General features: G+C 36.9%; 1 protein-coding gene across 9 annotated transcripts in view; it reads right to left on the bottom strand.

Moving 5' to 3' along the window:
* Positions 1-382: 382 nt before the first annotated feature.
* Positions 383-12,037, bottom strand: part of OFD1 (OFD1 centriole and centriolar satellite protein) — a 34,898-nt gene continuing 23,243 nt past the window's right edge. For 5 of the 9 annotated variants that reach the window (XM_055802151.1, XM_055802152.1, XM_055802157.1 and 2 more), the window contains 6 exons: positions 8,152-8,252; positions 4,502-4,603; positions 3,273-3,421; positions 2,179-2,349; positions 1,462-1,532; positions 383-542 (listed from right to left, as the gene is read on the bottom strand). In XM_055802151.1, the coding sequence (XP_055658126.1) occupies positions 488-542; positions 1,462-1,532; positions 2,179-2,349; positions 3,273-3,421; positions 4,502-4,603; positions 8,152-8,252 (649 nt within the window). In that variant the 3' untranslated portion in view covers positions 383-487. The remainder of the gene's footprint in view (positions 543-1,461; positions 1,533-2,178; positions 2,350-3,272; positions 3,422-4,501; positions 4,604-8,151; positions 8,253-12,037) is intronic. The other 4 variants (XM_013298591.3, XM_055802153.1, XM_055802155.1 and 1 more) reach the window with 4 other exon arrangements.

Genomic DNA, 12,037 nt, shown 5'->3' with positions numbered 1-12,037 from the left:
AAATAAGACGATGACGACTGAATGTTTTGTTACCTCTACACCCTGACTGTGATCTACACTTTGTAACAGCTGGAGGGGAAGGGAGCGGGCACGGGCACGGGATGGGGCACCACTGGAAAAGCTGTTAAAAGTTTACAGGAATGCAGTGCCAAAGTCAGTCTGCTTGAACATACTGATTAATTGCTTGACACTGCTTTCTCCCTTCTCTCACCCAATCAAGGAACTCCTTCTAGATTAACAATATGACTGACTTGCTCTTTGAAGTGAATGACTGGAGTGATGACGCAGCTCAAAATCATAATATTTTTTTTTTTTTTTACAAATTCATAATTATGCAGTCTTGGTGCCTAACATTTATGACAACTTTTTACAGACAGAAAGCTGCTTTATAAACATTTTTATTGTAATGGTAATAAATAATAATAAGTGCTGTTGTTCACCAGAAGTTTTCATCCACGTCTCCATGAGAGATGTCTCCAGTGCTGTATTAAGGATAGGAGGGAGGGAAGGAAAGTGGTATGAGTCCAGAGTAGTTTCTTATCCTAAATCATAAATAGAAATACTTGTTTTAAAAACAAAGAGACTGCCTCTGCCATAATTATCTTGCTATTTCAGTGACCTGAAGGAAATAAGCAAGCCTTTAGGGTAAGGATTTGGGGCTTCAATTAAGAGAATGCCATTTCAGTACTATACATCCACTATTCTGCAATGCTTACCCAGTGAAAAGAACACCATACAGATTCCAATTCGGTAGCACCAGGGTAGGGTCTGATATGTAAAACAGCACTTTAAAGGCACAGATAATGCTGAATCATTGCTACAGTTACGGTGAGCATTTAATTTATTTTTTTTAACTGTTCCCTAGTCTTTGCTTATATATAATTTTTAATTCTGCATTTTCAGATAAACTGAAAGATCTGATAGAGGGTTGTTGGATTATTTTTTTTCCTCTCAAGCAACTGAAAACTATATATCCTTATCTATCACTGTCTAGAGAGCCAAAGGAGATGCTTTAGCTATGGTAACCCGGTGCAGGCAGCCAAAATGTCAGAAAAAAAAAATAGCGTGTATTAGTTTGTTAAAAGGCCGTGATGCTACTGACAAATCAAGGCCTAGATTTTATGGTAGTAACAAACCATCTGCAAAGAGCCGTGCAGACAAACCTTCAGAATCATTACCCAAGAAGAACCCCTCACACTTCAGCTCATGGGGCAGGAACAGAGATGCTGCTCGTTTGCAGATAACGAGTTCTAATTGCCACAGCTACTGAAACAGATCATTGAACGTAGTTCCCAGATCTGAATTCCATACAGTGCATAACTTACCTGTACATGAAGGATTCCCAATTCTTCCAGTATATTTGCTTTTGATTACTAGATTATTTTGCTTTTTAAGGAGGCAGATGTCTCTTAACCATAATTCATAAATAACTATTGATTAATAGTAATATATATGCCTTACCTGTCATCCTTTTCACTAGATATAAGTCCCTCTGTAAGTGATACTTCTCCTGTTTCTTCTTTTTTTGAATCCTGACAACCAAGAAGAAAATACACTTCCTGTAACTGGTTCTTAAGTCAAGGTTTTAAGTGACTCTAATAAACAGTATCTGTATGTTAAGGCACCTAATGGAAAACAAAAATCTGGAGGAGCTGCCCTGTTTCTACAGCTGCTGCACTGCATCTAGAACAATGATGCTTTGGAAATTCAGGTTGGATAATGTCTGAACAAAAGTATCCTGCACGCCTTCATCAAAGTAATGTTTACCATGTTCTTTAAGGTCAAATCTTCCGTTTTGCCAGAATAAATTCAATCATACCAGTTGTGTTAGTGGAACACCAACTGACCTGTTGATTCAGGCTGTACTTAAACATAGTTCAAACTAAAAATTGAGGACATTTATATTTAAATACTGTCCTAGTATCTAAAAACCAAAGAAACCAACAAACCCCCTCCCCCCAGGACACCAGAACAAAACCCCTTATAGAAGAAAGTCTTCATTATTTTTCTTCTGAATCAACACATTTCTGCAGTACAAATCCAAACACTCATCTCTGTAGATTGTGACATAGGCCTGAAAGGGGGGCGGGGCAGAGAGAAATGTTTTCATTGTATGCGTGCTTAGCGAGACAAATTGAGTCAGTAACATTTTTGAGACCCAGTTTTGAGAATAATCACCTTGTTTGTCCGTTCCTGCGCTCTGCTCTGCTGAATTATTCTCATGTATTTTTCTAACGGATTTGGAGTAGGATCCTTAACTTTATCTTCAGCACCAGAATTACTGTTTCCAGATTTTACCCCCTCCTTATCTTCTTTTTCTTCATCTGTTTTCACTGAGTCTTGGATCGGCTTTAAGACACAAAATTACATACCGATCAGCTCAAGAAAAATACCTTTATACCTGCACTACACATGAGATTTTATGTTAACCTTGGTAAAACATGCCAGTCTGAACAGCATTAACTTGTTACATACAGTTCAAGATGAAATGTTAAGGTACTGCTTCAATTCAAAGTGACATCAAGAAATCCCACTCAGCCTGTCTGGATGTCTGAGATGCTGTGAGGCCTGAGGCTTCTATGTCTGACAGCTCCGTGTGAACTGAAGAAGAGCTGACACAGGTATGAAAGTTTCTTGAAGGGCCTAGCCTGCTGGTGTGAAGGGTAGCACGAGCATGTCTGACCAGTACCACTGCACTGAATCAAATTAGCCAAGGTTTAAGGGTGGGAAGAGGAAGATTAAATGGGAGGGCGCAAAAAATCAAGTTTTATACAGGTCTTAGAAGTCCAGAACTCTAATTCAACAGGTGCTACGTCACCTAAAAGGGACTTAGGCAAACTCCTTAAGGTCTCCTTACAACTTCTACTTCCAAGGAAGCACCCTAGATACCCTAATGCAGGGTAATGAACAGATGGACATTAACATGTTCTGGTGTGTTCCACCAGCAGCAGTCCAGACCAGAAAGACAGCAATTGTATAGCTTGTTCCAATAGCATGGTGACAGCTGCCTTCTGAATTCTAGCCGTAAAACTGTAGCTTTCAGTTGCGTGAAGCCTGGAAGAAAAGGCGTCGGTTTCCAGTGAAAAAGGTACTAGGCATAAGGAGAAATTCTAGCGAGACTCTTCAGTTAATCACACAAGCATGTAAAAAATCAGCCTCTACTACTTTCACTTGAATAAAATCTATTTTTAACAAAGTAACGCACATAGAACAATCCTACATGGCACTACAAAGCTATATTACTGTCAGAAATTAAAATACTGAATCACCACCTCTTTGTTAAGCTTTTCCACTTCTTTTTGCTCTCCTTCCAAAGCTTCCTGTTGTTCTCGCTCTCTCCTTTCTTCTCTTTTTTTCCTTTCTTCTATGTTTTCCTCAACTTCTCTATTCTGTTCTTCAATCTGCCTTTGATCCAGCACTGCTGTGAAAAGTTATTTCAACATCTGTAATTTGATTTATATAGTTCAGTAATTACTACAGTAGTATACAAATAAGTATCAGGTTCCTGTATAACTACCAGTAAATGAAAAACAACTGGATATATTGCTTATACATATACCAAAATCATTCTTCAGTATCTGATGTTGTTTCTTCCCACCTCTCAACATTTTTAGTCTGATACATAATTCACTACGAGTTAAACAGTAAAGCCAAAGTAGAGGCCAGAGAGCTGACAAATCTCTCTATGCGTTTCTCATTCCTATCACGGACCATCTCATTAAATCCGTTATCCTAAAGTTCATGTTGCTACATTCTTTCCCTCTCTGCAATATGGTTATATTTATAAAGAAAGTACTTAAAAGACCTTTAAAAATTATTGCAGGACACACTGCTGATGTGACCAGTATATTTAAACAAGCTGTGTAAGTAGAACAGCATTCAGATAGTCATTAGATGGGAAACTAAATACTGGGAATTGTTACAAAGCTAGAAAGCTCTTCTCTAAATAAAAATATAATAATGCTTCCATCTAGAACAATTAGAAAAGTGGCATATGCTGCACTGAAATCATCCTCACCTACCCAAAGAATTAAAACAGCATTGTGATAATACAGTTTGTGAACTGAGTCAAAAAAAATGAAAAAAAATCCAGACAAGCAGGACATAAAATATTTTTTAGAAAACCAAACCAAAACCTTTCAAGTCTTAGTTCTATCAAGAGCAGAAACGATATTTTATAACTATCCTGAAGAGAAAAGAAAAAAACCAAAATCATCTCTCCAGAAGCCAGTCAGGGGGGTGGGATGGGTAGTAAGTTGGTGGCAGAAGTTTAAATTAAAAAAAAAAAATTAATCAAAAACAGGATGAAAAAGTCTTCCTCATACAGTAAAGCAAAATAAAACATACCTTCCTCTTTATTACATTATTAGCTCTTTTGGAAAAAAATGTTCAATCATGCCAGCATACGTACCTACAGGATGTTAAATATTTGGCTTTTTTTATGTTACACATTTGACATTTAAAAAGGGTATTCACTTTTGTTTCTGAGCTGAAAACTCACTTAAATCCTGCAGCGAAGTGGCTGTGACATGGTTTCCATTGATGATGTCCCCAGATGGATGCAAGGCATCACTTTCACACTGCTCTGGAATGTCCCCCTGATCTAGAGAAGAAATTTCAACAATGGCTTCATTATTTTGTAATTACAATAGCAGAGCTGAGCAATGGACACAAAGTCTGGGAATGGCTGAATAAGAACGCAAGTATCAGCACTAATTGAGCACTTTCCCTTCAACTTGACCGTTTCCCTCGGGATTAAGAATTATCACGGGCTGTACTTGCTGCTTTAATTACAGAATTGTTAGTTTTGAAATTAAGTATCAGTTTACAAAGCCAAAACAGATTCATGAATAAATATACACCAGAAAACCAAAATGTTATCATTTCTTTACATAATCAAGATAAGAGGTCACAGAAAACATTACATGTCCAAGCTTAGCTCATCCTTTCCATGCACATAAAACAGCCTTTAATTATTTGATCATGTACTATTTCTTTATTAGGATCCTTGCCTTCAGTACAGCGGATGGATACTGCTAATATTCTATATTATATTTTCTTCTCCCTGCACAATGGGGCTCTGAATCTACAAAAACACAATGACTGTACTTCTGTGGTCATTGCTACGATATGCAACGGCTTCTTAATTATTTATTTGCAAACCATGCAGACTGCTATTATCTCAATTCTATGAGAGAAAGCAAGAAGACATAAAAAGTCAGATGTAGCCATTATCTCTAGGTAGCCAACCTGCAATATATAGGATCATTTTTCCAAGCACGTAGTGTAACATAGCACAGATAATTTTTATATTTCCTTAAGTTTTGAGTAAAGGTCTAGAAAATTTCAATTTCCCATCCTTCCGATATTATCAAGGTTTCAAGCATTTTTCTTTTCCACTTCATAATAAAACTGAAATATTTTGCATGAAGAAAAAACAAGACACCCAAACTGATTAGTCTCTCTCTCAGAATGGTCTGAATCTCTTTGAATTAAAATTCTTGTAAAGGAATTACAGGTGAAAGCATCACAGAAAATTTCTGCCAAACTATCTGTCTTGGCTAAGTTACAAGAATGGTCTCAGTTTCTTACAACAGCAATAGGAAGTCCTACCAGCTTCAACTAGGAAAGTTGAAGGAAATTCTGTATCTATATTTCACATAGACCAAAATAATGAGTTAGTACACTCAAAAGAAAACCTATTCTGGTTTTTTGCTCTCTCTTTAACTTTAGGTATAAAATTATAAGGTTATCAACAACAACATTATTTCTATATGAGGCGTCAGTATGTTTCAGCATATGTAATATTTAAATAGTCAAAAAATCCCTTTCACAAATAGGTTCCTGTTAAATACTATATCTAATTCTAAAGGTCTGCTAACCACACAACCCAACCAAAAAAACCCCACCCAAAACAGTATAGTAAAAACCACCTTTACATTAACCATTCTGAAAGAAAAGAAAGGTAACACACTTTTTACACATTCATTCTTGGATGCAAGGGTGGACAACAAGAGATGCATTATTTCCTTAAGACAAGCACATCAACTAAAAGCAATTACTGCCAACAGAAATTTCAATCCTGTCATGCCAGACCTCACTCACAGCGGGATTAAAAGGCTTCCACAGTTTATGGTATCTCCTTCACGCCACTGGGTTTTTTCCTACGCTTAGCAACTTCTTCCTTCATTCTATCTTACTCTACATTTACTTTCTAGATTTTACGTTCTTATTCTCCCTGCCCTCCTCCCCCCCCCCCCCCCCCAATTCCTCCTGGGTTATCTTCTCCCCTTTTTAGCGATTCTGATTTCCTTCAACATACTGAGACTGTCTTTTTGATGCAGTCTGACCCAACAAAAGTGTTGTTGATTGAGAAGTCATATGCAAACTCTTAAAATTGTTCTTTTGACTACCACACATGACCAAATGATACAGTGGTAACTTACTTGGGCACAGCATCTACTCAGGTCCAATTGCCAAGAAAATGCCAGTCTATTCTTATATGTGATAAAATAAAAGTGAAATATGTAATGTATTCCCAAAAGTCTCTAATACAAAATTAAACAAATAAATCGAAATCTAATTAAAATACGAGATGAGTAGAAACCATTAGTGGCTACAGGCTCAGTTCACATGCAAATAATGCATTTAAAGCTTACAAAAAGAAAACTAAATGAGATAAATTTAAAAATACCAACAAGTGTACTGAGTAAAACTTCACAGAGAAATGTATTGATGAGTCATTACCTTCTGCTAGTTACCATTAAATACGAACAGCACATTTGCTGTTTAGACACTGCCTTTTTTGATTGTTTAGTTGGTTGGTTTTTAAAATACTGAAAACCATATTCTCACAGGTTCAAGACAGTGAGTAACAGCATCACTCCATCTTCCATACAACTTAGCCGCAAACAAAATCAGCCAGTCTCGGACCCAGGAAAACACACACTAGTTAAGAATATTTTCTTATAAATCAGTGATTCTAACTCTCTCATACAATAATTATAATCTCTTCACTAGCTATGAATTTAATTCATACCCAATGATGAAACTCCACCTGTCTAAAGAATTTACAGACCCAACAAAATTTAGAAATGGGAAAGGTTCATACCTTTCACATTGACAACTTCACTTACTTTAAACCCACAGTTTCATGGGAGATAATGCTCAGGTCCAACATAAAAATGTCACTGAGATGCTGAAAAACTAGGAAATCAAGCCAGTAGCTGTGCTTCTGCTTCTCTCTCCACATACAAGTGGCTATAAAGTGAATTAACTTTTATTATCCTCCTCTTTCTACAGTACCTTAGTTACATCAAAAGTTTTTGAAAACTAACCCTGCAGGCTTGACTGCAGCATAAAAAGAGAAGGAAGCATTTTATAGCACACAGTGCAAAACACCACCTAAATGACCAAGTTCTTCCTGCAACCAAAGAGAGCAGAAATGTAAATAAATAAAATGCTGACCTCAAAAGAAAAAAAATTAAGATAAAATTCATGCTTCAGTAACTGAACCATGTTCCAGAACTACTCAGACATGCTGATTAACGACAGTATAATTTCAAGTGTTCTTCACATATTTACACACAGTTCTAAAGTAGCTTCTAATTCATAATACTATTTAAGCCTCGGTTACAGAACGAAAAATCAGCAAGAGTATATGTAATGGCTGCAGAAACTTATCTTCAGAATTACAGCTTGGTAATAGTGCTCTGATAGTGGTCCATGACCAATAGTCCTTGGAGTTTTACTTCATTCAGCAAATACAACAGACCCTCAAATTAGTTCATATAGTATACTTGGCTGATTTTTTAAAAAATCCTACACAATTCTAAAACATTCTGAAACAACTGTCAGACCTACATGCATTAATGAGAACAATGTTATGCAAGATTTCTGAACAAAAAGTATGTTCCCAAATTTCAGAACCAGCTTGATTTCAGTGTCGACTTATTACTACAGATCCTTCTCCTCTAAAGATGCAAATATGAAGAAAATGAATACTTCATCATGTCAGTTTGATTTTCTTATTTCCAACATCAGTCAGAATTTTTTCTCTCCAACTACAGTCTTAAATTATCAAGACAACTGTCTTACAACTATTAAGCCCTAGGGTGTTAAACGAACTGCCTAAAATGCACCAAAACTTACATTCAGGAGAAGTAATGTGTTCTTCAAGGTCCTCATACATTAGTTTCTCTGGTTTGGGGATATCACTGAAATCTTTTTTATCCATTTGTTGATTATTAAGTCTGAAAGAAGAAGGAATAACAAATATAAATGCTGAACTTCTGAGCAAATAGCGATCTATGAACCTGCTTTAGCAGGGGGATTTGGACTAGAAGATCTCCAAGGGTTCCTTCCAACCACACTGTGATTCTGTGAGCTGAGATTTAAATACAAGGACTAATCACATGCTTGGCAACAAACTAAACCAAATGTAAAAACCATGCAACCAAAAAGCTGTAACTTTCTGATTCAAAAGTTAAGGCATTCAAATACAGTTCTCTGACTTCCACCAGAAGTCAGCTCAATCTCTCATAGCCATCTCCCTGCAGCCTTTCCCCAAGGCCTATATAGGACCTAAAAGCATTACATTAAAACAAAATACAATCTCAAAAGGCATAAAAAGGAGGAAGGAAGGAAAAAAAAAAAAAAAAGGGAGAAAGACAATGAATTGTGACAATGAAATTAAGAAATTTGCCCTTTTAGGCTCTGTGTTGTAGTCTAATTCCCACTTTGATGCCATCTTAACAGATGCGTTTGAAATGTATTAGGATTAGATGTCTGGCAAAACATGTATGATATACAGGGGTAAAAATCTGGGTGCTATGAAAAATGGGATTAGTTCCCTCATTCTAAATCCCCATTTATCTCATCAGAAAGATAATGTAAAAGAACAGTATCTTCCACGTGACCCTGCTACCAAACTCTGACCAGAAGCAGGACATCAAAAGGAGTGCAGGTCACTAAGGAAATTCAGCAGCAGCTCTTCATAAAAGAGCTTACTTTACACCAGCTGGTGCTCTTCACCAGGGTATAAATATGTTTGTGCTTACAATTTCGAAGGGATTCAGGTCTTATATGGGGCAAAAGCGAAGAACAAACAAAGCATACCCCCACAAGGAGACATGTTGAATAAAGAAATCTGGGGACGAACAAATAGATCTGCATTGTCAGGACAGTTCAGTAATGTCAGTGGGGGAAAATACCCTGTAAATTAAGTACGAGAGAGTAAATGAAACTTCAAGTTTTGGGAAGTCTATTTCACGTTTTTAGTCTTGCCTTCACAGAAATGTTCAGTGTTATATAATTCTTAGGGATGCAAGATTCAAGGACATGTATGCCACTTTTTTCATTACTGCGTTCTGCAACATTGCTAGAAAGACAGTTAACACACTGCCTCAGATTCAGCAAACTAGAGAGGTCTGCCTCATGAATAAGAGTAAACATACATTTCCAAGCATTTTTCAAAATTCATCCCATTATACAAGTTTAGCAACCAAACCCTGGACTGTACACCTCATGTCAATATTCCATAAAACAGTACTGGTGTGCCAGTCAACACCAAATGATTGAACTGCATGAGTTACGCTTAAGATTAAAGCTTAAACAAAAAACAACCACCACTATCTAACCTATTTTGCTAATGTCCAGTTATTTTTTTAGCCTAGTACTGGTAACAACCCTCACAATCGGTTTCTTCAGCCCTAAACAAAAAACCAAAAGGAATGGTTTAGATAATAATCTGCCTTATAACTGTAGACTGACTTCCTGTCTTTTGTTTATTGGCTTCCTTCATACCACCGGTATCTTGAAACACAAATAAACAAGGAGCTCTTGTAGTCACAGAAGCAATTGTTCTTCCCCACTGACAGAGGTCTAACTTGTAATGATTACTGGTGTTACAAAACAGTATTTTCTTCATCCTTCTTTTCAGAGAAGTTCCCATTGCCACTTCAGATCTACAGGTCATAAAGTAATCCCACAATACACATCAATGATGTGGCATTTGCTTAATAATGAGAGTAAATAACTGGAAAAGCCCACGCATACATTTCTCAAATATTTTATGTAACAGAAAACAGTCCAAGGCACAAGAAATTAAAAAATACTCAACAAAAGAATGTTTCCCCTTTAAGAAAATCTTGGGAAAGCAGCAAGTTCAAGAAAATTATTTGGACCTCATACCCTTGTTTTGGCACAAGGAACCCAAGAAATCAACTACAACCCATAGCTGCCTGCCCAGACCTTGGCCTGTTCTCTGCAACAGAACTCGCTCATACTGTTCACTCTTCAGGCAGTGTGGACTTTACAACATCCCTCAAAGAAGTACAGTCCCTCAAGCAGTATTATTTTCCCCTATCACCTTAACATTCAGCCTTCACTTTCTAAGGTCTGTCAGAGGAATATAGGAAATCTGAGATACACTGTAGAAAATGTAGATGAGCAGGGCAAGAAGAGGCAGACACTCAAAGGGACTAACTTCACAGTCCCTAGAAATCCCATCAGCTTCTTTTCAAGTCCAAGAACATAAAGGCTCTTCCCAAATTCTAAACACCAAAGAGACCCTCTCTACGGTAAATGTATATTGAGGACTTGATAACAACAAAATATAGAAGCCCTAGGAATGCCTGCTAGAGCTGCCCCAGGTCAAGCTGCTTTTCTTCAGCCATCAAATCTAGAATGAAGGCTAGCAGGTTAAGGCCAATTCAAGTGCCTCTTCTTAGGAAAGAAACATTAAATCCTTGAGCTTTTTCTGCAGACCTTATTGAGGATTCTCACTATTGGAGAGTCGGAGGCACCAGAGACTGTTAAGAACAGAAGAATTTCATACATGGAAATAGGAGCTACAGGATGGAAAAAGAAGTCTGTCTTATGCTGCTTAATTTTGCAAAGTTATTCATTTACTTAAAAGAGATCTTTAAAAAACAAACCAAAAAAGTTCTGGTACCCATCTCATTCCCACACGCAAAGCAGACTGGAGATTCCTATTCTGAAAACAGTTATACAGACACATGAACAAGCTCTTCAGAGGAAAAAAAAGAAGTTAACATTACAGCTTGTTAATGAATGAAGTGAGAATGGAGAACTGCCTTGACTTAAATCTCAAAAAGGCAGCTGAAACTACCGAGCTTCAATCGACAAAGCTCATCAGTCAGGTCACAGATGTGAAAAATACAGACACAATTAAAGACACATATCTTTATTAAGGGTTCTGTGTGCATCAGGTATAACCTCAATGGCTTTTGAACACCAAGTGTAGGTAAAAGGCCTGTTCTGATATGGGAAAGATGAGAGATTGTCACCACGTTGGACAAGAATTCGTGATGAGCCTGTAGCTTTACCTTTTTCTTGAAAAATAATTTCAAGTAATTGAAAAATGAAGTTTACTCCCCTAAAGACCCAACTTTGCCTTCTGAAATGAAGTTGGTTCTCAAATTAGTCTACGTCACCAAGAGCTCCTGTTAGCCTTCTCAGGATCACAATTATATGGATGGCACAGAAGCCTACTTAAGGAATCAAAACTGTCAAATCCCACAAGAGCTCACCACAACAAACTGCTAAAAATACATTCAGGTAATTCATATGAGGATAAGACGTCTGATAGGATTGTTATAAATAAAATGTGCTAAGTAATAGTTAATGGGCCACTGCTGTGCCTTCACATTCCTGTTTACAACAGAGTACGGACATTATTCTTACCCAAAAAAGTATACAGTCTAAATTTTTAAGTTACCAATATGGTCTAAAGGTGTGGGACAGCAGGGAAAGTCAGATATATCTTGGACATACGCATACCTTCCTCACACTTTTAAAAAATGAGATTTTTTCATAGATATTATATATAGGGCATGCAAGTCAGGGGCTGTTTAACTCAGATTTACTTTTAGGAACAGATTTGACATTTTAAGGAAACTTTTAGAAAACACATTTTCTGAAATTAGTGATTAACAGAATATGTTTTTATTAACAATGAAACTTTCACTCTGCTGTCTAAAAGTGGTCTACTGTGTAAGGAAATAACAATAAAACA

The sequence above is a fragment of the Falco peregrinus genome, chromosome 4 (genome assembly GCF_023634155.1).
Source record: "Falco peregrinus isolate bFalPer1 chromosome 4, bFalPer1.pri, whole genome shotgun sequence".
Taxonomy (NCBI): Eukaryota; Metazoa; Chordata; class Aves; order Falconiformes; family Falconidae; genus Falco; species Falco peregrinus.
Note: the sequence above shows the minus strand (reverse complement) of the source record. Positions and strands in the feature narration are given on the sequence as shown.